Source organism: Podarcis bocagei (assembly GCF_964188305.1).
Source record: "Podarcis bocagei genome assembly, chromosome: 9".
Classification (NCBI taxonomy): domain Eukaryota; kingdom Metazoa; phylum Chordata; class Lepidosauria; order Squamata; family Lacertidae; genus Podarcis; species Podarcis bocagei.
In genome coordinates, this window is record NC_138134.1 from 48781459 (window position 1) to 48805503 (window position 24045).

The window sequence follows — 24045 nt, forward strand, 5'->3', positions numbered from 1 at the left end:
TGCTGCAGGAGGAAAGCTATACAAGCTGTGTTTTTACTTGTGCAAGCATTTGGATACAACTCCATATGCGCAGGTGTGCAAATGATTATGGATTGCTATTGTAGAAGTGCAATTTTATTGACAAATTATAGTGTATTTAGTAGAACATACCTCAGCATTTGTGTTGAATAAAGCAAGGGGTCTGAACAGTTACCACTGCATTTATTTTTTAAAGGTTCTTTGCAGGGTTATATCATTAGAAAAACAGTTAGAAAAATATAAAAATTATAAAACAATACACTTTACATATCAGCTGAAAGTAACATAAAATACAAAGTATTTACAGGCACAAATACTGTAACTGCAGAGATGTTCTTTGATGCCAGAGTTATAAGAACAGTAGAGAATAACACACAAACACACATACAGAGTTCAGACTCCCTTCATGGAAAGTAAGAAGCACCAGTGGTCACAGCAGTTTCTATAATCCATTATATAAAAATGCAAGTAATTTGGCCTTGATTGGTCATACTTTAAAAAGCTTTACAAGTGCTTAGCTAAGCAGAACACAGCAACTCTTATGGTCATATGCTTTAACCAGTCAGGAAGGTCTGAGTTCATTGAAGAAGCTCTGCTTCATGCCACCACAGTAGGTAATTTCATCACCACCAAGTAATTAGCCTTCATGTTCCAAGTTTGTCAGTGCGGACCAGCTGGATTGGTAAACATTACCAGAATGGAAGATAAACAATGCAACTTCTCTTTGATGTACTCTGGCAATTTTTCATTCTCTCCATACCTAGGAAACAGTAACATATTTAGATGAATAGATTTAACAGCACATATATAAAATATACCCAGTACTGATTTCAGCAAGTTAACATTTTGGTCCAGTGCCAGTATACAGTTGCTCCTTTTAAAGACATGCTTAAGAAGCTAGAAGGCTTTGTTAATTCCAAATTCACTCCGTCAGTATATAAACCAGATATTCCAACCTGAGGGGCTGTTATTCTAGCAAAACTTATATCACCAGATCCAAAACTAATGGCTTAATGCAGTTCTTATTTAATATGCAAATTTCAAAGCAAATGAAGTTCATTGTCCTCATATTGCCTCCTGGAAGATGGTGACTTTTGACAGCCCAGAAGCGTAGCTCTGCAATGTTGCCCAGCAGTACTAGACCCCACTACATATTGAGCGTTGGGCTGAAGCTGTAACTACAGCCATTCAATTTTACCTATTGCTTTTAACCCCATATTGCAGTTTGGGCTGAAAAAGCAGTGCAGTTCAGGCTGGAGGGCTGTGCTGAGAAAAAGTAGCTGTTAACAGTAGATTACATAGAGTTACTGTAATACTGCAAGTCAGAAGTGAGTTGAAGTGGACCCCCACCCACTCAACACCTCAGATTGCAAACAAAGGTCCATCTACTTAAATTGCCCCCTTGGACTTCCTCCCAGGCTGAATCAGAACAATCAGTGCAGGCAACAGCCTTGTGTTCAGTTGATAGGCATGTAGACTGGTTGAAAAAGTATTTTCAGTGCTGTACAAAGATTTTAAAAAAGACTATAGGTACCCACTATAAGCCTGTGGGTAGAGTCTAAAAGACACAATATAAGAAGGGAAAACAGGTAGAGGGACAGGAAAATTAGCAGATAAACATTTGTATAGTTAGGATATTCTACTTTTACTACATATAGTGCATCTAGTTTTCTCTTTTGTATATATCTTTGTTACTCCCACCAATTATTAACTTAGGCTAGAGTGAGAGTTACCAATACACAGTAGTACAACATTTACAGCAGCAGCAAATGCTATTATGTATGACATACAAGGAATGGTACTTCAAGGTCATACAACTTCTAAAGTTACAGTACCAATACAAAATGTTGGAAAAGTAACTGAAATAATCAGGAATGTGCTATCAGTATCAAAACTGACACTCACCTCACTGTGTCACCAGCTGGAGATGTATATGTGATGGAGGAAACGCCAGCTTGAGCTACCAACTGGGATCCATCATTAAACTGAACCCATACTGCTCCACTAGTCAGCTAATAGGGAAAAATATTGTAGAATTAGTTTGCACTGAAATACAACAATGAACTCTTTCCCAGTGCTTTATCTTTCTAGTCAAGAAGCTTTATTTAGCTTGGATTGACACAGCACAGCCATGCTAAGTTGCACCTGAAGGTTCACTTCCTTCAGAAGACTTGTTCTTCCAGAAGTAGAATTTGGATACAATCCACTGTGTTTTGTCATGCAAGATAGACAATCCCGATTTTGCCCATTTTGTGCAACCTAGTTAGTATTTTGTGTAACTTCAGCACATTTTTATGCAGGTTCTGACAATTTGTACAAGGAGAACGCATTCCAGTTTAAAGTGCAGAAAGTAGCTAGGTACAAAGCTTTGCATTCTTCCATTAACTACTTCCTGATCTGCAACAGATTTTGAGGCAAATAAGTAAAATAAATAAATAAAACTCAATAGGGAACAGAGCTGATTCCATGCATCATCAATTATACTATCAGTTCCTTTTCAGTAGAAGTATAACAACTGCTGCATTACAGCTCATCTTCCTTGGCTGTTGATTACCAAGCTCACCTGAGAAGCCCAGCCAACATTCTTTACAAAGACAGACTTTAACAGTTGAGCTGAATTTACAGCACACTCATTTGGGTGACTTAGGGTGCTCCTTGATTCAGTTGTTGCTGATGTAAATGCAGATCCTTCATAAGCCGATATCTGGAATATAATTATGAAAATAGCAGTTGTGAGCCATAAAGCCATGATATACTTCAGTGTTTAAATGGTCACCTCTCTTGAGTGTACCTTACCTGACTTGGGTTTCAGACCTACCTAGTTAAAATATGAAACAACCCAATACCATTGGCTCTACTCATCTTAAACTTTTTTTTTTTTTTTACTTGACAGGTTAAATTTAGCCTTCCAGCATAGTGTTTCTTAGGGCTTAAATAAAAGCAAGAACTACACACTCATGTACTTACCGGGGGATTAATGTTAGGCACTTCACTTGAAGCATCAGAGGTGGTGGCGGTATCTCTCTTCATCAAGGCTATTTCCGCCAAAGAAGGGCTTGTATCTGGCAAAGTGGGAGGGAGCACTAAAGCCTTTGGAGACTCAGGATTTCCTGGTTTCCTGGTAATGGAAGAATTATGCTCACATGTTTAAACTTTCCAACTTCCACTAAGAATATCAAAAGGCACAAACTAAAAATTTCACGTGGAGAATGAGAAGCATGTGCAACTGAAAAGAAATAATAATACAAGAGGCTGCTTACCGCCCAACAATAATGGGGAAAAATGGAACACTTCCATTTCTTTCTTCAGCCAAAATTGCAGATTCCAGTGCAAGACAAATGCGATGTCCCTATATTGAAAAATAGAAAACTTGCATTAAAACATGCTAACACTTTCAAAAAGGGCAGGAATTCAATACTCGGGGACAGTGGGCAGAGGCAACGAAGAAAACATTAATGTATTGTGCTAAATTAAAAGGTACAGGGTTTTTTTTTTTAACCTTCCTATTGCATGACATCGAGTATGATCAATGTTAAACAGTATAAAGTTCAATCCATAACATTTCCTTGATCTCCACACCCCTCAACTTCATAGGAACCTTTCGAAATCAGTCTGCTAATTTGCCATTTGGAATCACTTACCCATGTGCATCACACTCACTGAAACATTACAAATAATATTTACCTCATTTGCATGATCCACATATATTTGTATATCCTTTTCTAAACCAATTTTACTCTCCTCTTTTATAGTGTAGGCTTTTCCAGATTTTTCTATTACTCTAATTACGCCTGCTGTCTTGTGGATTTTTGCCCCTATAAAAAACAAAAACATATTACGTCGGGTACACATACATTGACAATATGATCACACTCTAGTAGAAGTAAACTAGTAAACAGGAGATTGCACTTAACAACCACCTACAGTTCAAATACAATTATCACTGACTTGAGTGTGTTAACAAGAAGTGCTATCTGCTACAACTCATATAATTTTTGGATTTCTAATTTGTTCTTAATATTTACATTTAATTGCCAATAAAACAAAGTATTAGAAGAACTAAACTAAATCTCTATTGGGTTTTAAAATGCCCTAACAGTTGGCAAATAATTTAATGCAATTTAATGGCTGAAGGGATATGTAGAAAACAGCTTAAGGATACATACCATCATAAAAACAAATTTCCACATCTGCAGGAGGAGAGTTTTCCATCAACATACACTTGGCATATCTTGTATAGAAGGTGACTTTGGGAGTTTTGGATCTTACCAACTGCACAAATTTGGCAGCATACTGATACTTTTTCCAGTACTTCTCTAAAATGAATACGTAATAAACAGTGATTACAATTCAAATCACCTGTCTACTTACACGCACAACACATATGGAGGGATGGGAAGGTACAGACAAGGTACAAATGTTGCTCTTCAAAGTAATGTAATTATTATTATTATTAATTACATTTTTGGAGGAGCAACATTTACACCTTATCTGTACCTATATTATTCATTTATATGATATACTCAAAGCCCATTTGAGTATTGGCCAGGTGAGTATCATTTATAGCTTTAACAAGTGATGCTACTTTGTGATTTGGTCATATAATGCATTTTTGTCAAGCAACTTTCATGAGACCACTGAGGAAGACCATGGTAAAAAATGTTTGGGTTTTGTTACAGTTTGCTATTTTAACTGTTCAGTTTATTGACATCTGTGTGTGCTCTGTGATATTTCATGCACCACATATATTTAGTCTGTCGATATTATGTTTGTTTATACTATTCATGTTTGGATATATTTTTGGGTACACAAATAGATACATATTGTTTTTTAAATTTGTACTAAATTTGACTGATTGATTTCTTTGTACAGTATATGTAGTACATTAGCTTGTATATATAATTTTGATCCCATTTTTTAATTACTCCTTTAGTTTCTTGGGATTTACTTCCTTTTTGTATCAATGAATAATTATACACGTTTGTACTGCTGCAAGGGCGCAACAGGATGTTCTTTAATTTTTAATACAGTCATACCTCGGGTTGAAGATGCTTCAGGTTGAGCGCTTTTGGGTTGCATTCTGCGGCAACCTGGAAGTAACGGAACGTATTACTTCCGGGTTTCGCCGCTCGTGCATGCGCAGGCGGTCAAAATGACGCCATGCGTGGAAGCGGCGAATCGCAACCCGCACAGACGCAGGTTGCGTTTACTTCAGGATGCGAACAGGGCTCCAGAATGGATCCCGTTCATATCCAGAGGTACCACTGTAGTCAAACATAAATATATCAGACTTTGGGCGCCACCGCCATGTCAAATAGCGGATGCCAGCCATGCAGTTAATAATCTGGGAGTAATTATCCTTGCAAGCCCACCCCCCACCCCAGGTCTAGGAGGAGGAGAGCTTTCACTCACAGATTGTCCAATAACTGCCTCCGATGGAATGCGGGGGCAGGGACACAGAGTGCATAGCACCGCACGTATTGGAAACTCCCCAATGCGGTTGCCATGAGCGGAGGTACTTCTGTTTCTTTTAAGATGAATCTAAATACAGACTTAAGAAACAAACGTGTTCTAGATGAAGGAGAAAGATAACTTGCTAAACGAATCAGCCACTGAGTGCCAAGGTTTTGATCTGGAGAGGACTCTCGTCGTAAATGGAATGCTATGTAAGTGAAGGGGAGCCTTTGTTCTCTTTCTACATTATATTTACACTCTATTTGCTGTGCTATGATTCGGCAAGCCTTCACTGAATGGATTACAACTATATATGGAATGCAAGAAGGATTCAACAAGAACCTATAAGTTTCTTTACAGAGTACTTGAAAGAATAGACTGTGAAATACTGTGATGACTTGTGACACTGCCTACTAAAGAGGGCTCTAATTCTGATTTATTATTGTTTTGGCAAGACACCAGCTCGTTAGAAGGTTGGAAAGGATCAAAGACAACAAATGCTGGAACTAAGCCAGGAGTCATGGCCAGACGCTGGCTTGCTTTCGGTTTTGGAGAGGCAAAATAGAGAAGTGGTGGTGTACTAAGAAATGAATTCTTGAAGGAGGGGCAGTGTTGAAGAGAATTGATTGATTACAACATGAAGGAAAAGAAGGAGGAAAGCAAATATTTCACACAGAAAAGTACTGGATATAAATTCCCTCTGCAAGTTAATGGATATAAACACCAGTGGCTGCTAAAACAAAGGATTAAGTTCTGAATTGTGGTATTTGGACTAATTAAGAGAATTGGAGCAGGACCAAGGAATAACACCAACTCCTGATAGCTGAAACACAGCAAGTCATCCAAAAACACTGAATTCAGAACTGATTAATTGGCTTTTTTAAATTGTATTATGATTTGGTATTGTATTAATGTGGCCTCCATTGGATTGTTATTAATGAAAAATTAATTAAAATTATTTAAAAAGAAACAAACATAAATCTATCAACCACTGCAAGTTAGGGCAATAAGTTTACATGGCACACAAAGTACAAGAATTTCAGTAATTTGTATATTTTAATTCAAATCACTACATGGAAGTTTAATGCATCTGTAATACCCATGATATTCTGATAGTGAAGGGAAACATAATTACTAGAACAGCATCCATATATAAGGTTGGATCCACACTGCAATAGAATCCTGATCCATTTGAGGAAGGGGGGATTCTTTGCTCACCTATCTTTCCTTCTGCAGCTCCTAGCACTACTTCCCATATTATTTTGCAAGGTCCCCCAAACTCTGAAGCAGCTTTTCAGGGAACACAGGCAAAACAAAGAACTGCTGAAAATAGCTTTTCTCCTTTGCACTGGCCAAAGTGTTTGGATCCAACCTATAATTACTGGCGAATATCCAAAGAATTACAAAGGGAGCTTTCCTTGTTCATTTATTTGTTTGAACAACAAACCTCTGTCACATGCTGCTTTTGAATTTCTTCTCATTTTCAGAAATAGTTATCTACGTTGCTTGAGAGGCTAATAAACATAAGCTCGCACACCCACCCACACCAGGTTGTTTGGCTCCTTGCCACTGTTTCTGAATGGGCCCATAGAAATGCACCTTACCTGGCAAGTTGTCAAAACTATATATATTTGAGCCCTCAGGAGGTGGTGGGGGTCTATTATTCAGAGGGATGCCTTTTCCTTCATTTGGGTGGTAAACTGTGACCTAAATACACAGAAAAAACACAATCTCATAGCCAAAGAGTTATTTGTTTAATGCTTCTTTCTGGAAAATGAACAAGTTATTAATGCACTACAGGATACAGAAAATTTGAATCTGGCATGTGTCATGTCTAAAGTCTTCATTTCCTAAAAAAAAAAAAAAACAGTTTCCTATCCTCACTAAGCAAGATTATCTGCAGCTTTTACAGGTACAGATATTTTAGTTAGATCAGTGCTTCTAAAGACAGAATTAGTAAAAACAAATGCCTTTCACTCTTTCATGGAATTGTGCCAGCAATTCTACCAGAAAATGAGTAATCATAGCAAAAATTAAGTCAGTTATTTAAACTACACTGAACGCTTCAGATTTCACACATGCTTGACATATAGGCATTTAGCATAAAGGAGACCCCTGTGTTAATGTGTACATACAAAGTTCTGAAAAGAAAATCTACTTGATTTCTAGAAGCAAAAAAATCAGTGAAACAAGCTTATATTCCAGTGTGATGAGGCATATTACACCTTAGTAATATTGGCATAAACACATCATTTCAATACTGCCAATGAATTTAGAAGAAACAAAAAATTAATACTCACTGCACTTCCATCACAAGATATCCTCAGAACTTCTTTTACAAACTCTTGCGAATTATATTCTTTTAGAAATTCCATATATACTTCTCCTGCATCTAGAATACTCACCTAGAATGTAAATTGAAAACAGAACAAAACCTAAATAAAACACTTTCGAAGCAATCCAATGTAAATGCCCCCTCCTTTCCCCACCATTTACATCAAAATGAACTAAAATACTGCAGTGAAGTAAAGAACTTGTTTTTGTGCTCCTTGTTGAGTGCTTTAAGCCTGAGGGACTATTTGCAGTGTGACTGAAAAACTATTAGGCTGCTGAGGATTTGAGGCAGCCAATCAGGGTGTTCTAACCTCACTGGATTTACAAATACTAGGAGAGAGATGGGAGGATCAAGGGGAAAACAATACCATGAAAACAAAAGCAAAAGAGGGAAACACAATAGAATGAGATATGATACATACTAGAAAGGAAACCTAGTACAGTAAAAAAATTGACTAGAAGTCTTTAAGTCCAATAACTGAACTGAAATCTGACAGTGTACATTTATGTTGATGACAAAAATACTGGAAGTAGGTAAGATATTATTTTATGACTGTGCTAAGAGATTTTTATTAAAAACCTGCATACTTTGCAACAGAATAAGGACCAACAGATTATATTACCCTTACTTCCCTTCTCATTATCTGGGACCAAACGTTCAAAGGCACCTGAGCAAAGCTTCTTCCAATCAGGCGTTGCTCAAGTAAAGGTGGGAACTGGAGAGGTCACTAAAACCCACGTTGCACTAATTCACAAACTACAGCCTCACTGCAAATGCTGAAGTAGCAGTCATCAGCATTCTTGCCATGACAGTTGCTTCCTGACTGGATCACACCAAAGCCATCCTATGAACGACCCAGTCCTCTGCATTCAATTTAGCTGTACTGCTGTAAGAGCCAATTCCTGGCAAGCAAAGCAGAGCCAGCCGTTTCTCATCTGATCGCTAGAAAACCAGCTTCAATAAGATATCCCACAAGGGACTGGGGTCAGTGTTCCCATGGCCCTTTGTGGGGTATCTCATGGAAGCTTGGACTACTGCAATGCGCTCTACGTGGGGCTACCTTTGAAGGTGACCCAGAAACTACAACTAATCCAGAATGCGGAAGCTAGACTGGTGACTGGGAGCAGCTGCCAAGACCATATAATACCGGTCTTGAAAGACCTACATTGGCTCCCAGCACGTTTCCGAGCACAATTCAAAGTGTTGGTGCTGACCTTTAAAGCCCTAAACGGCCTCGGTCCAGTATATCTGAAGGAGCGTCTCCTCCCCCATCGTTCTGCTCGGACACTGAGGCCCCGCTCCGAGGGCCTTCTGGCGGTTCCCTCACTGCGAGAGGCCAAGTTACAGGGAACCAGGCAGAGGGCCTTCTCGGTAGTGGCGCCCGCCCTGTGGAACACCTTCCCATCAGATGTCAAAGTGATAAATAACTACCTGACATTCAGAAGACATCTGAAGACAGCCCTGTTCAGGGAAGTTTTTAATATGTGACATTTTAGTGTATTTTTCATCTTTGTTGGAAGCCACCCAGAGTGGCTGGGGAAACCCAGCCAGATGGGCGGGGTACAAATAATAAATTATTATTATTATTATTATTATTATTATTATTATTATTATTATTATTATTATTATTATTTTCTAATGATCAGATCAGAATCGGATGACAGCCTTGCAAGGCAGCAACTGGAATGGGCTCTGATCTAATGCAGAGGGGTGGTCTATTAATAGAGGTGTGCATCTTTGAAAATGAAGAAATGTTACAGTTCTGGTCACCTGATTATCAAGAGAAGATTAACACCAGTCAAGTTAATTGATTTGTGCTGTGATAGTTGGTAGGTATTTAAAAATGTGGAAGAGCTCCATTTTTATAAAATTGTCACTGTAATTCATTATTTTGAAATATAGTACAATACATACCACTGCATTTTTTGTTTTTTGCCTAATTGGCTTTAGTCTATGAGCATTCAGAGGTGATACAACACTTTGCAGTGCAGGTTTTGGATGTCCATGTTGTCGCTCTTTGCCCCCATTTCTTCTGCTTTCAGACGCTAGAGGGAGGCCAAATGCAGGTGCTGGCGGAGCCTTCTCAGCAGTGTATTTCCTTGTGTCCAGTGGCCCTACAGCTGGTGCTATTGCTTGTGCAGATTCAGGGGGTCTTCTGCATTTTAAGCCATTCCATGCATTTTTCAGTGTTTCTTGAGGCACACCAAGATGGAATCGAAAATCTCCACTACTGTCATATAAAGGTTCCTGCATCTGAGCTGAAGCAGCAAAGGGATATTTTAATGATTTAGAAAATGCATTACAGGATTCTTCCTAGTTTTTACAGGAGAAAAATGTTATGTCTCTAACTATAAATGAGGCTAGGAAAGCATCATATCATTTTTGTCAACTCACAAATAGACAATGTTTACACCCTGGGAAAGTTACTGTTGTATGTATGAGAAGCTAAGTATTGTGGCACATAACCAACTTTTCTGAATTGTTTGTAACCGATGTTAACAGCAACAACTTCCTTTACTATTTACTAGAAAACTGGTTTAAGCTTGCTTAAATTTAACTCTACTGAAAGAGATTAAACATCATGTTATGGGTTCTTCCCATGCAAACAGATGGACTGGGAGTGGTTAAATAAAGCATTTGGGATGGTATCAAAAAGCAGCACCACGTCTGTCCTGGTAAAGTGCATGAAATATCATATGCACCTTCTGTCTAAGTACAGAAGCAATTAAAAGCAAAAATTAAGAAGAAAATTGCTTGAGGATTCAAATAATCCCAACTGTGTGTCCTATTGGTGACAATTCCCCAAGGCATTCCTAGTAATTCAAAACAAAAGAAAATGTCTGAGAAGATTTAAGTAATCCTTGGCTAAATTACAGCTACATTCAGTGCTCTTTCACTAAATGAAGTAATTTGATGCAGGAGAACAAAAGCTCCTCCTTCCCTTATGGCCCTGTTCTTCTTTCTACCCTCCCTTCTGCAGCAATGTTTATATAATAAGCAGTTGCTGTTTTCATCCCTGATCTCTCTACACAGATAATTTATTATCAGTTATTAGCGCTAGACAGATGTTCTCCACCTACACACAGGATCAAGATCGTGCCAGTTCACAAAGCCCAATACATGCAGATCTTCACAATTGTTATCGTTCCAGTTTGAGGGGTAAGAATTCTATACTGAGCCTAAACATAGGTATCCATGTTCCCATCTTAACATAACTTTCAACGTGTGGATATCCGGTAGACCCAGAAAATGCAGTGTCATGATCCATCCCTAAATGTGCAAATATAGATAATGTTTGCATTTTGCCTTCTTAGTAAGGACAGATAACTTTAGACAGCTTACCAAAATAAACTTTTGAACAGACTACTGGAATATGTGTTTCTTAAATAAATATTCCTTCACAACATACTTAGGAGCTTCTTCTGTTGTTAGTCAAGTTAAGAGCTAACCTTAGTTGTAGCATTTGGAGGTGACAAGAAGGGAAAGGGCTCTTTGACAGCATAACCCAAACCATGATTTATGACTTGTTGGACACAATTAACCCTCTACAATAAGATATCTATCTTTCATAGAATTACTACACAGGTTACAGCTGAGGTCCATCTGCACAATTTTTCATCTATGCACATAAAGGTGGAACATCTGAATTCAAACATATGCCAAACAGTGCACTTGTCTGGAAACTTGGATTGTGTCTTTATGAAAACGTGATGGCAAACATGGGCTTGACATTACATAATATACAGTGGGGCTCAGGAAAAAGTGGTATGACTTGGGAGTTCTGCAGCATTATCCATCACCACAGCATGTTCCTTCAAACGGTATTTATGTATGAAGAGGGACTGAGAAAAGTACGGGGGGAATCCAAGGCGACTCCCATAATTATTAAATATAGACAGTGCTTAATGACCAAGCTGGGCTTAAAATACTCAAAGATTCCTTCAGAGAACATGCCCCAAATAAAACACACACACGCATTATGGCTACTCAGATACTGCTGGACCACAACTCCCAGCATCCTGATCATTGGCCATGCAGCCTGGGGCTGATGGGAGTTGGGAGTCCAACATCTGGAGGGCACCAGCCCTTCCACAAGCCATAACACATTTCATTGTCTAAAGTTCATCTTCACATGGAATCACTTCTAAGTTAATCTCTCAGTTAAAAACATTATCCTTGGATGGACACACAGTGTACCTACATAAGCTCTACTGATAGGAATGGTATCTTTTGAGAATTCAATGTGTCCAACACACAGGCAATAAAACACTCTCATTAAATAAATCCATACCATTTAGTTGCATATTTCCAAGCCACTGCTGCATAGTTTCAGCTTGGGACTTCGGTTCTAATAAACCAACGCTGGGCTTCATTGGACAGAGATAATTTGAACTAAAGACAAAGAATTATTCATAAGTACACTTTATAAATATGGACACAAATAACTTATTGAGCATGAAAATAGATTAAGTTCTATTTGAGGAACATATCACTAAAGGTAAAGGGGCCCCTGACCGTTAGATCCAGTCGCGGATGACTCTGGGGTTGCAGCGCTCATCTCGCTTTAGTGGCTGATGGAGCTGGCATACAGCTTCTGGGTCATGTGGCCAGCATGACTAAGCCGCTTCTGGCAAATCAGAGCAGCGCACGGAAACGCCATTTACCTTCCCACCGGAGTGGTACCTATTTATCTACTTGCACTTTGACATGCTTTCAAACTGCTAGGTTGACAGAAGCAGGGACCAAGCAACGGGAGCTTACCCCATCGCAGGGATTCGAACCGCCAACCTTTTGATTGGCAAGCCCTAGGCTCTGTGGTTTAGACCAAAGCGCCACCCGCGTCCCATATTGTATCACTACATGATATAAGTAACAGGTTTGTTTCCACTACATAGTCCTAATATTTTAAACTACTATAGGCAAACACTTTGTACTGAGAGAACTTGCAATTTTTCAGTATCAGTTTCTTATACTCAAATGACAATATGTAAAATTAGAGATTGTTTTTAATTTCTTAGTTTAAAGGAGTTTCATAGTATTAAGTTAATAGCTGAGAATCAATGGAGGCCAGTTCTAAGCTATAATGATCCACGGCTACACACAAAATGAGCCCCATTGTATTTTAGAACTTAGCTTGAACTTTTCCCAGTCCATTTGTCACTTACAAGATAGGAGCGATAAATAACTCATTGGCTTGACTACAGTAGACACTGAGTCCTTTGGATGCACAAGTAGCCCATCAGGAACAGGACTATATATGAAAGCTACACTTTATTTTTTAAAGCCATGAGTCGAATCCCTCCCCCTTCTGCAGTCCACTTATCTGCACAGCTAAATGCATATTTCCTTTGGTCACATAGGCTCTGGTTCTGACTTTCTGTTGCCACCAGCACCATTGTGCCTTTTACATAGATGACTGGGAAATAATTACGTATGCAAGCATTAGATATCACTCCCGACCCCTCATGCACGGAGTATTTACAAGGAGATCAATGCTTGTTTTTGTTTTCAGTTCACCACAGTTTAGTGTTATGTACAAATCCAGAATTGTGTTCAATCTTAGTTATGGTGTACTAAAATGAAACAGGCTAAGTTTGTAAGCCAAAGTTTAAAGTTGGTTCATTTCCACGGTTAAAATTAATCAGTTTGTGACTAATTAATCAGAGATATGTCAGACTGCAGGCAAAAACTGAACGTTTCTTATGACCTCACAGATGTGCTAGAAGAAAGGAAAGGGTGCAGCTGATGAGACCAAGACTCATTCATGTAATATCACAGTTTGGTATTTCATCCAGACTAGGTCATTATATTACAGGGGAACCAATTTTACATGATGCACTCAAAAAACAGAGATATATGAGAACAATTCTTACTGAGCTTGATCTTTCACAGGTGGAGACAGATTTTTTTCCATTGAGCCAGAGCTGGTCGGAAACTTTTCTTTAAATACAGTAGGAATACCACCATGGCTATTTGCAGGTGAAAAATCCTTCCTGTTTCCTATTAGTCCTCTGGACTTTGAGAGGATTTCCAGGGAATGGCATCTCTCCACATTATTTAGTACTCCTTGACTCTGACTATGGGATGAGCCGGATCTTTCAGAGGAGTGTGCTCTCCTGAGGTAGCGCGAATGAGGTCTTTCTTCAATCAGCTGCATTGCTCTTCCCCTACCAGTATTTCCCATTTCTTTTACTGGGAGTCCCCAGTTGTTATGGGAACTACTTCCATAGCCAGATGAGACTTCACTGGCATTCTTATTTTTAGGAAGAATGGTCATTTTGTTGGGAAGTGGCTGACCCCCTAGAAGTCTTTTCTTCTCCTTTAAGCAGCCACTTGTACTGACACTGGGAGAGGCAGAAGCAGCAGTAGAAATGGTGGCATTTCCACTGTCCATTGAATCCTCTACAGTTCCTGAATCTTTGCTTCTTGCTGAGTTACACTTGGACATAAAAGGATGATCCAATACAGACGAAAGGCTTAAACGATCTGCTGGATTTTTGCGAAGCAACTGGTGAATAAGGTCTTGAGCCTCTTCTGACAAAAACACTGGCATTTCATAATCTGCCAGCACCACTTTGTTCAAGGTGTTCTTTACCGTATCAGTATCAAAAGGTGGTCTTCCGGCCAGAAGAGTAAAGAGCATGCAGCCCAAGGACCAGACATCAGACTCAAGCCCATGCGCACTTCTTGTGGCTATTTCTGGAGAAATGTAATTAGGAGTCCCACACATTGTGTAATGCTTTTCATGAGGCATTGTCAGTTGGGTTGCAAGTCCAAAGTCAGCAATCTTGATGTTCATATTGTTGGTGAGTAAAAGATTAGAGAGTGTAAGGTCCCGGTGTAATATTCCATGGGAATGAAGATATAACATCCCTGTAATAATCTGGTGCATGAAGTTCCGAACTATATGAAATAAAAAAAGGAAGAGGGGTGTTAAGAAACATTTTTGCTATTTTGTCTTTAAACATGCTTTTGTCTTTAAGCATGCTTACCACCTACTTCTTGTAACTAATAGATTCAAAGAAATTCATACTTAAGCAACTAACGAAACTTACAAATGAGTCTACAGTGAGGGGGGAAAGTATCTGAGCCCCTGCTAAATTTGCCTGTTTGCCCTCTGACAAAGAAAGGACCAGTCCATAATTTTAATGGTAGGTTTATTGTAGCTGTGAGAGACAGAATAATAACAGGAAAACCCCCAGAAACCCAGAAGACAAAAGTCAGAGATTGATGTGCATTATAATGAGTGAAATAAGTATTTGATCCCCTATCAACCAGCCAGATGTCAGGCTACCTGGTATCTTCACTGTATGTAACGAGCTAAGATTAGAAGCACAAAAGACACCTGTCGACAGAAGCAATCAATCCAGCAGATTCCAAAGTAGCCACCAAGACCAAAGAGCTATCCAAGGATGTCAGGGACAAGAATGTAGACCTGCACAAGGCTGGACTGGGCTACAAGACTATGGCCAAGCAGCTTGGTGAGAAGGTGACAACAGTTGGTGCAATAATTCGCAAATGAAAGAAACACAAAATAACTGTCGGAACCTCCCTCGGTCTGGGGTCCATGCAAGATCTCATCTCGTGGAGTTGCAATGATCATGAGAACGGTGATGAAGCAGCCCAGAACTACACAGGGGGGGACTTGTCAATGATCTCAGGGAAGCTGGGACCATAGTCACCATGAAAACAGTTGGTAACACACTACGCCACGAAGGACTGAGATCTTGTAGAGCCCGCAAGATCCCCTTGCTCAAGATAGCACATGTACAGGCCCGTCTGCAGTTTGCCCATGGGACATCTGAATGACACAGAGGAAAACTGGGTGAAAGTGTTGTGGTCAGATGAGACCAAAATAATCTCTTTGGCATCAATTCAACTTGCCGTGTTTGGAGGAGGAATGCTGCCTACGACCCCAAGAACACCATCGCCACCGTCAAACATGGAGGGGAACATATTATGCTTTGGGGGTGTTTTTCTGCTAAAGGGACAAGACACCTTCACCCCATCGAAGGGATGATGGACGGGACCATGTACTGTCAAATCTTGGGTGAGCACCTCCTTCCCTCAGCCAGGGCATTGAAAATGGGTCGCGGATGGGTATTCCAGCATGACAATGACCCAAAACACACAACAAACCATTTGAGAAGTGCTCAAACACACCCCTAATTTTAGTATAATAAAATTGCATTTGCCAGTCGCTGTCCAAGGAGATGCCACACACAAACATATATATATCACCCGAGCCTCTGAGGGCAGAGGAACTACCAACAGTGCCCCCTCTGCTGATCTCAGCACCCAAAAGGGTATGTAAGAAGCATATTACACCCCTTTAAAATTGATAAATAACTGCACAACAAACTCTACAAGATTGGGTGACTTTCAAAAGCAAGGTCTTACAGACCACTATGTCTAAAGAAAAATAATCTCATTGGCTATGTCCAAGCCCTGGGTGGATTCCAACCTATTTACTTGATGGAAAGGCTGCTTCAAGGTGCAACAATAAGCAATATTTCAGCCTTACCTTCTTCTTCAGAGAAACGGGTCTTTCTGTTCTTTAAATATCTGCTCATTTCTCCATTGTGACACATCTCCAGTATCAGGTACACGTAGTTGCTATCTTCAAAGTAGTTATACAACTAGAAAAATGAAAACTAGTTTTAATATACATCAAAGTTTAGTTACCAGCATGTCAAGTTCTTTGTGTAAATTCTTACCTCAAGTATAGAGGGATGTTTTAGTTGACAATGTATCTTCACTTCATTTTGAACTCTTTGCACCATTCCAGCTTTGTGCATAGCCTTTTTGTCAATCTGAAAAGATTTTCTTTTTAAAATTAAGCTCATATACACACACAAAAGTAATGATTTTTTTAAAATAATAATAATTCAGGAATAGATTTAAGCTAAATGAGGGTTGGAAAGAGTTTTATTGTTACATTTTATACTAATACCATTATTTCAGGTATGTCCAGCTTGCTTTAGTCTCATGTTAAGATAACAATTCTTCAGAAATCTGCTTGACACCAGCCTAGAAAGTAAGCCCAGCTAAATAAAATGGGACTTGCTTCCAAATAAACATAGGAATGGGGTTTAAATGTTGTATTATATCCCTACAGATATATATTGAACTTTCTCAACAAATACTGACTAATGGCCAAACTACTACACAGTATTTTAAAAGCATGGTTTACTCTTCAGTTTTGTTTTGTTTTTAATCAGAGGTGGATAACCTGCAACACTTCAGATATTGAACTGTAATTCCCATCATTCCTGACTGTTGGCCATGCTGACTGGGACTGATGGGAGTTGGAGTCCATAACATCTGGAGGGTCACAAATTCAGAATCAGGATTGGGACCATAGTGCAGGTGGATATGTAAAAAGCAAACAAAATTCTTAGCACTTGTGCTGTGATCTTAATTAAAAATGTTGTTCTCTTGCTGCCGTTGATACCATTTTTTAAAAATCTCCCCTTATACTATGGTCCCAATCCTAATTTCCCCCTCTGCTGCTATTTAATATTTTCACAAAAACAAAACATAAGACTCACCACATAGTGTGCAAAAGACACCTCTAATTTCACATTATAATGTGCCTTGACCCTGAAAGCTATTCTATACTAAAAACAATCATCTGTGCTGAGGAGTTTGACAGATGAAGCACTTCAGATGTTAAGTGCTTAAAAGACTGGACTGGTTTATGTGTTTGCACAGTCAAGTACAGGGCAAGCGCTATATGGAGAAAACCTTTGCAGCCTGGAATTCAAATTGAGAGGTGAACAACAGAAATCAGGAACTAACAAGTTGTGGGAACATAAGGAGTAAGTTAGAAAGTAAAATATTGCATTTATTAGCTTACCCAGCAGCTTGGTATCCTATATTCTGGCTAAATTCAGTTACTTTGGTATCTGATCCAATGGCAACTTACCATTTTGATGGCAACTTCTAGGCCTGTTTTCAGGGATACTGCTCTGTAGACTCCTGCAAAGGAGCCCTTCCCCAGAAGGTTCCCCACTTTGAAATCCTGAAAAAGAAAAAGCAATGGTCACTGCTCTTACTGCCTCCGCACCTTCCATCTGCACAGTTATGTATCAGCTACTGAGATAGTGTGGGGTGTCAAACATCTAATTGTTTTAATATGCTACCTGTAAAAAATTCCCTCTGAAATGTTTGCAGAGGAGATGTGATGAAATTTCACCTTGCCTTGTAATTTAAATAGCTGATATAAAGAGTCACCTTGATTCAAATTAATCCCTGTTCTGAAACAAAAAAGACTTTAAGGAGAAAACTGTGAGGCTAGCTTGAAGTGTGGGAGGAAAGTACTGCTTCCACTTCCCAATGCAGTGGGGGTTAGTATGAAAATGCATCTAAAAGGAAAGAGGTTAAGGCTGCTTCTCCCTCCCACCTCCAAAGTTGTTTTTAAAAATGCATCCTGTTCATACCTTTCACATACCAACTCTCCCCTCATCTACCCTTATCCATGTTTTGCTCCCATCACTCCGCAGTTCCATATTTTACAGACTACTAGAAAGCCTGCTCTGAAATCCCTCTGGACTAGAGTCATGAATGTAGTATAAGAGGTAGGGCAAAAGGAAGCAAATACAGAGATGTGTCCACACCATACAAGTTCAGTCTTGCAGTTTCTGACTTTTACACGATACAAAAAACACAGGCTCTTCCACGTGTTTCACCTTTGCCCAGCTGAAACCTGGTTCCCTTGGGCAATCTTCGTACTTCTCCCCCTCCCCTCAAAAACCATCCTGTCCCCTTTCAGGATGCAGGTGGGAAAAGCACTTCAGTGCCCTGAGGGCCAGTTAAAGGGCGCCCTGGCCGCGCTCTCGCCCCGACGGCGCATGCTCCGGCAGAGGCGCTCCTCAGCAGAGACCGGCCGGCGGCAGGAGGCGGCTTTACCTGAATGGAGCTCTCCCAAGGCGAGCACTGGGACATGCCGGCGGCGGAGGCTGCGCCGGCGCTGGGCACCGGAGAGAGCAGGAGACTGAGCAGCCACTGCGGCATCGCGCTGCCAGGAACTCGCAGCCACTGAGGAGCTCGCAGCGCCGGGGCTCGCGGGCGGCTCTCGCCTTGCCGCGCTCTCTCCCGCTCCCGGGGGAGACGCGGCTTCCATCCCCCGTTGCCAAGGAAACGACCCGGGGGAGAGACGCCAGAGCGGAGGCACCCCCCCCCCCGCCCGCGCATCCCGCGCGCCGCCTTGCTGTTGCCGCCGCCGAAAACGGCAATCCTTAGCCCCCCGCCGCCCCCTCTTCGCGCGAGAGGGAGTAAGGTCCCCCGAGCGGTCCGGGGCTCGCTTCCGAGTACGCAGGGACAGGGCTGCACTGTTAAACTGTTTGCAAACTCATTGGCAAAAGAAAGGTGTCCTGCAGAGGCTTCGCCCCACTTTTAAGAAATACCAGCGAGCTGGGTTTCTCCTTTCTTCAACGCAAGGCTCTTGGGGTTAGAAACTTTGCCCTCGTGGCAAAAACCGATTTTGCGTTTTAAGAGCGATGGATGTTTTCTATAGGGCTGGCCTTCCGTACCTATGTAGCCTTGCGGGTAGTGGAAGTCCAAGAGTTAGTGTCAAAAAACTAACGTCTTAATGTTCAAAGGATTTAGATATCTGCATATGTCACAAAAATTGTGGCATTTTCAAAACTGCCTGGGGAGTTTAGAAGTTGGCATCTACCTCCCCAATACCTTTCTAGGGGCAATGATTATATCATGAGGTACATGAATTAAAGCAAATTGTTATATTGCCAGCCTTTAGGGGACCAGCAGAATATTTGGAATTTTGAGTGTTTGATGGGCACCACCCCTTCCAACTGATTTGCCTTTTCCACTCCATCAACATAAAAAGAAAAGTGTCACCCACATACATTTATTTTCCAAGGGCTCTAGATCAATGTTGGTTCCAGTAGAATCAAAATAGATCCTCTTTCGTTTGCATGATTTAGCAACCCCCAGACTACCATGATGAGGATGACTGATAATATATTTTACTGTAATTAGTTTGCATATCACCTTATGAAGTTACCTAATGATTTGGAAATGATGGGTGGTTTGGAGTTGAAGTAGGAGTGGGGAAACAGAGAGCATGTGCTGGGACTTCTGGAGGTTGTATTCCCCCCTGCCCCCACTGCCAATGTTTTCATAACTGATGAATATCAAAAAATATCATATTGGCCCGAATATAAGACCCACCCACAAATGCCGCACCTTTAAAATTCAAAGCTCCTCTGCCCTGGCGGCTCGGGGGAGGCTTGGGAGCAGTGGGCAGGCTGTGCATCGTTGCCTCGCACTCCCGGGCTGCTTCTGGGCGGCGGGGTGAGGGAGCTGCGCCGTTTTGCCGGTGGCGTAAGGTTACGAATATAAGCCACACTTTAACTTTTCACTGTCAGAATTTGGAAAAAAGTGTGGCTTATACTCAGGCCAAAATGGTACATAAATATTTATTCCTGAAGTAAAACAGGTCAACTTTTCTCAACACTTATTTCCTGTCGTCGTCATCATCAGAATAAACAAACTCTACAGGCATGTTTACAGTTGCTTTTCTTGTAGTCCGTCTGTGAGTGTCTCAAATGCTCCCTATTCTCTTCCAAAAAAATTGATCACTAAAACTCAAAGTGACAGCAAACACAAGCATATATTCTTGTATTCTAAACCTATTCCCTAACTCAATGAAGTGTTTTTAGTACTCTGATCCTTCAACATAGGAACATAAGAAGAGCCTGCTGGATTAGGCCAATGGCCCATCTAGCCCAACATTCTGTTCTCACAGTGGTCAACCAAACACCTGGGGGTCGCCCATATGCAGAACCCAGGCACAAGAGGACACTCCCCTCCTGAGGTTTCCAGCAACTACTATTCATAAGCATACAGCCTCCAACTGTAGAAGTCAACCATTAATAATCATAATAAAAAATTCCTTCCAGTAGCACCTTAAAGACCAACTAAGTTAGTTCTTGGTATGAGCTTTCGTGTGCATGCACGCTTCTTCAGATACACTGAAACACTGAAAGTTTCAGTGTATCTGAAGAAGTGTGCATGCACACGAAAGCTCATACCAAGAACTAACTTAGTTGGTCTTTAAGGTGCTACTGGAAGGAATTTTTTATTTTGACTATGGCAGACCAACACGGCTACCTATCTGTAATTAATAATCATGATTATTAATGTTCCCAACGGTGCAGTACATAAAAGGAAAATCCATTATCTGTTTTGTTAGGTTAATTCTTGCCTGAAATATTAAGCATATTTCAAATGTGTATCAAAAATAAAAGTATAACCTACTGTTGAAACAATCATTTCAGTATAAATCATAATACTTGCCGGGCCATAGTTTACCATTACACACTTCAGAGAACACTTTAAAGATTAATTCATGTTAACTGCTTACAGCTTGATCCTTCCATGCTCACTTGAAAGTAAGCCCCATTGAGTTCAGTAGGTTTGACTTTCTAATAAGTGTGCACAGGGTTGCAAGCATGCAGGCTTATCCTACACATATTTAAAATCCCTCTGAATTTAGTGTTGCAGCTGTAATCTCTTGAAGGCCAAGGTGAATACTTTTTCACATGATTAAGGGGGGGAAATCTATCACACACTTCCTCCAAAGCATACTTATGGGAGTACCCTAATTATGCCTGGCTAGAATCATAGAATCATAGAGTTGGAAGAGACCACAAGGGCCATTGAGTCCAACCCCCTGCCAAGCAGGAAACACCATCAGAGCACTCCTGACATATGGTTGTCAAGCCTCTGCTTAAAGACCTCCAAAGTAGGAGACTCCACCACACTCCTTGGCAGCAAATTCCACTGTCGAACAGCTCTTACTGTCAGGAAGTTCTTCCTAATGTTTAGGTGGAATCTTCTTTCTTGTAGTTTGGATCCATTGCTCCGTGTCCGCTTCTCTGGAGCAGCAGAAAACAACCTTTCTCCCTCCTCTATGTGACATCCTTTTATATATTTGAACATGGCTATCATATCACCCCTTAACCTCCTCTTCTCCAGGCTAAACATGCCCAGCTCCCTTAGCCGTTCCTCATAAGGCATCGTTTCCAGGCCCTTGACCATTTTGGTTGCCCTCCTCTGGACACGTTCCAGTTTGTCAGTGTCCTTCTTGAATTGTGGTGCCCAGAACTGGACACAGTACTCCAGGTGAGGTCTGACCAGAGCAGAATACAGTGGCACTATTACTTCCCTTGATCTAGATGCTATACTCCTATTGATGCAGCCCAGAATTGCATTGGCTTTTTTAGCTGGCTAATAGAGGAAATTTGGGGGAAGATGCTGCAAACCCAATTTGGCAACCAGCCAGACCTTGAATGTAAACAAAGCCTTCCTGAGAAAAATGTTATAACAGATGCAAGTTTTCAACACTTGTAGCAATTGTAGACCTTTTATCTGAGCTCTGTGAGCTAAAACATAACGATGCAGAATTTGGTAATGTTTCAAATTATTCATGCTGTTTGTCAAAGCACATTGGTTCACTTATTTATCATAGTAAAAAATTACTAGATACAAATGAGAATTTCTCAGGGATAGATGCAGTCTCCTTCTTGAATTACAGGCTGCACAGATGATCATTACAAAGGCTACAATTAAAACCACATAACCATTTGCTTGGTCACCTGTGACTAAGAAATACCATCTTCAGGCAACTCTGTGTTCAGAGGGAACACCATACAAGGTAGAAGCATGGTGACAGGTATGCAGTACTAAGAATAATGTTGTGAGAGTGCTAATATGGACCAAAATTCATCCTTTATGAACCTCGTTAACTAGTCCGAAATAGCTACCACACCTTAGTTCTACAGAATCTATACAAACACGGATTAGAATTCCCACATCAACCACAGACACACATCCTCGGTTAATGGCAAACATTCGAGTTGTGTAGAGTTCAGCCCTATGAACAACTTGTTCTTTTTAAGTCATACACTAAAGGACATTAAATTTAAAGATGTTAAAGTGCAGAGCTGCCTGTCTATTCTGGCAGGGCTTCTGCACCTTGACAAACTGAGATGGGTACAAATTCTACAGATGGAGACTTCCCATTTTTAACGCCACCGTGATTATTGTGATCCGCTTTGAGCTCAGCATTTGTCGCTGGAAAAGCGGAAGACAAATATCAAAACAAATCAAAGGCATTGTAAAAAAAAGAGCATAGGTTGGTTTTCTGCCTGCCACGCAGCTCTTAATGACACTAAAGCAGAGGTAGCATAGAAGCAGGGGACGTGCAACCTGGTGCCATCCAAGGAAAAAGGAGGAAAGAGAAGCGACCTCATCCTGAACCAGCGAAGTGGGAGGGATCGAGTGTTTTAAGTCGCTGGTAAGGCGAAACCCCGCCCAGCATCACGCCGCGCCAGTCAGCAAGCTGGACGGGAACACCTGTAACAACACCAAGCCCTGCTTCCTCCTCCACTGAGATATGGTTGGGCCCAGACTCCCCCTCCCCCGAGAATGGCTCGGTCCCCACCCACCCCGTAATGGCCGTTTCCGCACCTCAATCTTGTCGCCGATGCAGGTCGCCATGGCGGCGGCGGCGCTCGCTCTTCCCCGCGTCACTCTCTTCCTTTCCTATAAGCTACAACATGGCCGGGTAATGCGCGTCTCTTTCGCCACCGTTGCCGCTCCGCAGGCCTCTCCCTCCCCGCTACGGGGGTCGGGGAGAAACCCCTTCCTTGAGGGGCTCCATTTTGAAAATCCCGCCCGTTACCAAAGCCGCCTTTGCGTCACTTGCGCATGACGCCATCGCGCCGTCCCCTCCGCCTATCCTCGGGCTCCTTGGGAGCGGGGCGGGGCGCCGTAAGGCTGTTTGCGGCCTCGGAGAAAAGTAGCGCAGAAGGGCGCGTGCGCGGTACAAGTCAGTGTTCTCCGCTAGGCTTGCTGAGGAAACCCGCCCTCTAGTGGCAAGGATGCGGAACGTCCATGTTTTCATTTGCTTTTCTTTGTTTGTGAAGAACGTAAGCAGAGCTCCGCTGGGTCTTAGTCATCCCGGCAGCCTTAGCCGACCAGACGCTGCTAAGGAAACCCAGGAGCAGGGCGTAAATGTCATAGCCCTCCTCCGGTCTCTTCCCACCGCATTGTTCCTTAAATGTACACTACGCAGCTCACCTCTCGCTATGCTGCCTCTTCATGCTAGCCTCCCTTACGGGGTTGCTGTGAAGATAAAAGAGAAAGAACCACCTGCCCTGCCTCGAGCTTCTTGGAGTAAAGGCAGGACGGAAATAATTCCACACAGT

At 41.3% G+C, this 24045-nt stretch overlaps 1 protein-coding gene across 2 annotated transcripts; it reads right to left on the reverse strand.

Moving 5' to 3' along the window:
- Window positions 1-182: 182 nt before the first annotated feature.
- PLK4 (polo like kinase 4) lies at window positions 183-23544 on the reverse strand. 2 transcript variants are annotated; one of them, XM_081209274.1, is made up of 16 exons: window positions 23306-23544; window positions 17736-17831; window positions 16525-16620; window positions 16332-16446; window positions 13681-14710; window positions 12099-12199; window positions 9722-10065; window positions 7773-7877; window positions 7077-7179; window positions 4185-4334; window positions 3703-3833; window positions 3279-3367; window positions 2986-3136; window positions 2582-2722; window positions 1924-2030; window positions 183-778 (listed from the first exon to the last, which is right to left on the reverse strand). In XM_081209274.1, the coding sequence occupies exons 1-16, from the start codon at window positions 23333-23335 to the stop codon at window positions 679-681; spliced, it is 2889 nt and encodes a 962-aa protein (XP_081065400.1). In that variant the 5' UTR covers window positions 23336-23544; the 3' UTR covers window positions 183-678. The 2 variants fall into 2 exon arrangements, with proteins under 2 accessions (XP_081065400.1, XP_081065399.1); XM_081209273.1 differs by lacking the exon at window positions 23306-23544 and adding an exon at window positions 18719-18838.
- Between the last annotated feature and the right edge of the window lie 501 nt (window positions 23545-24045).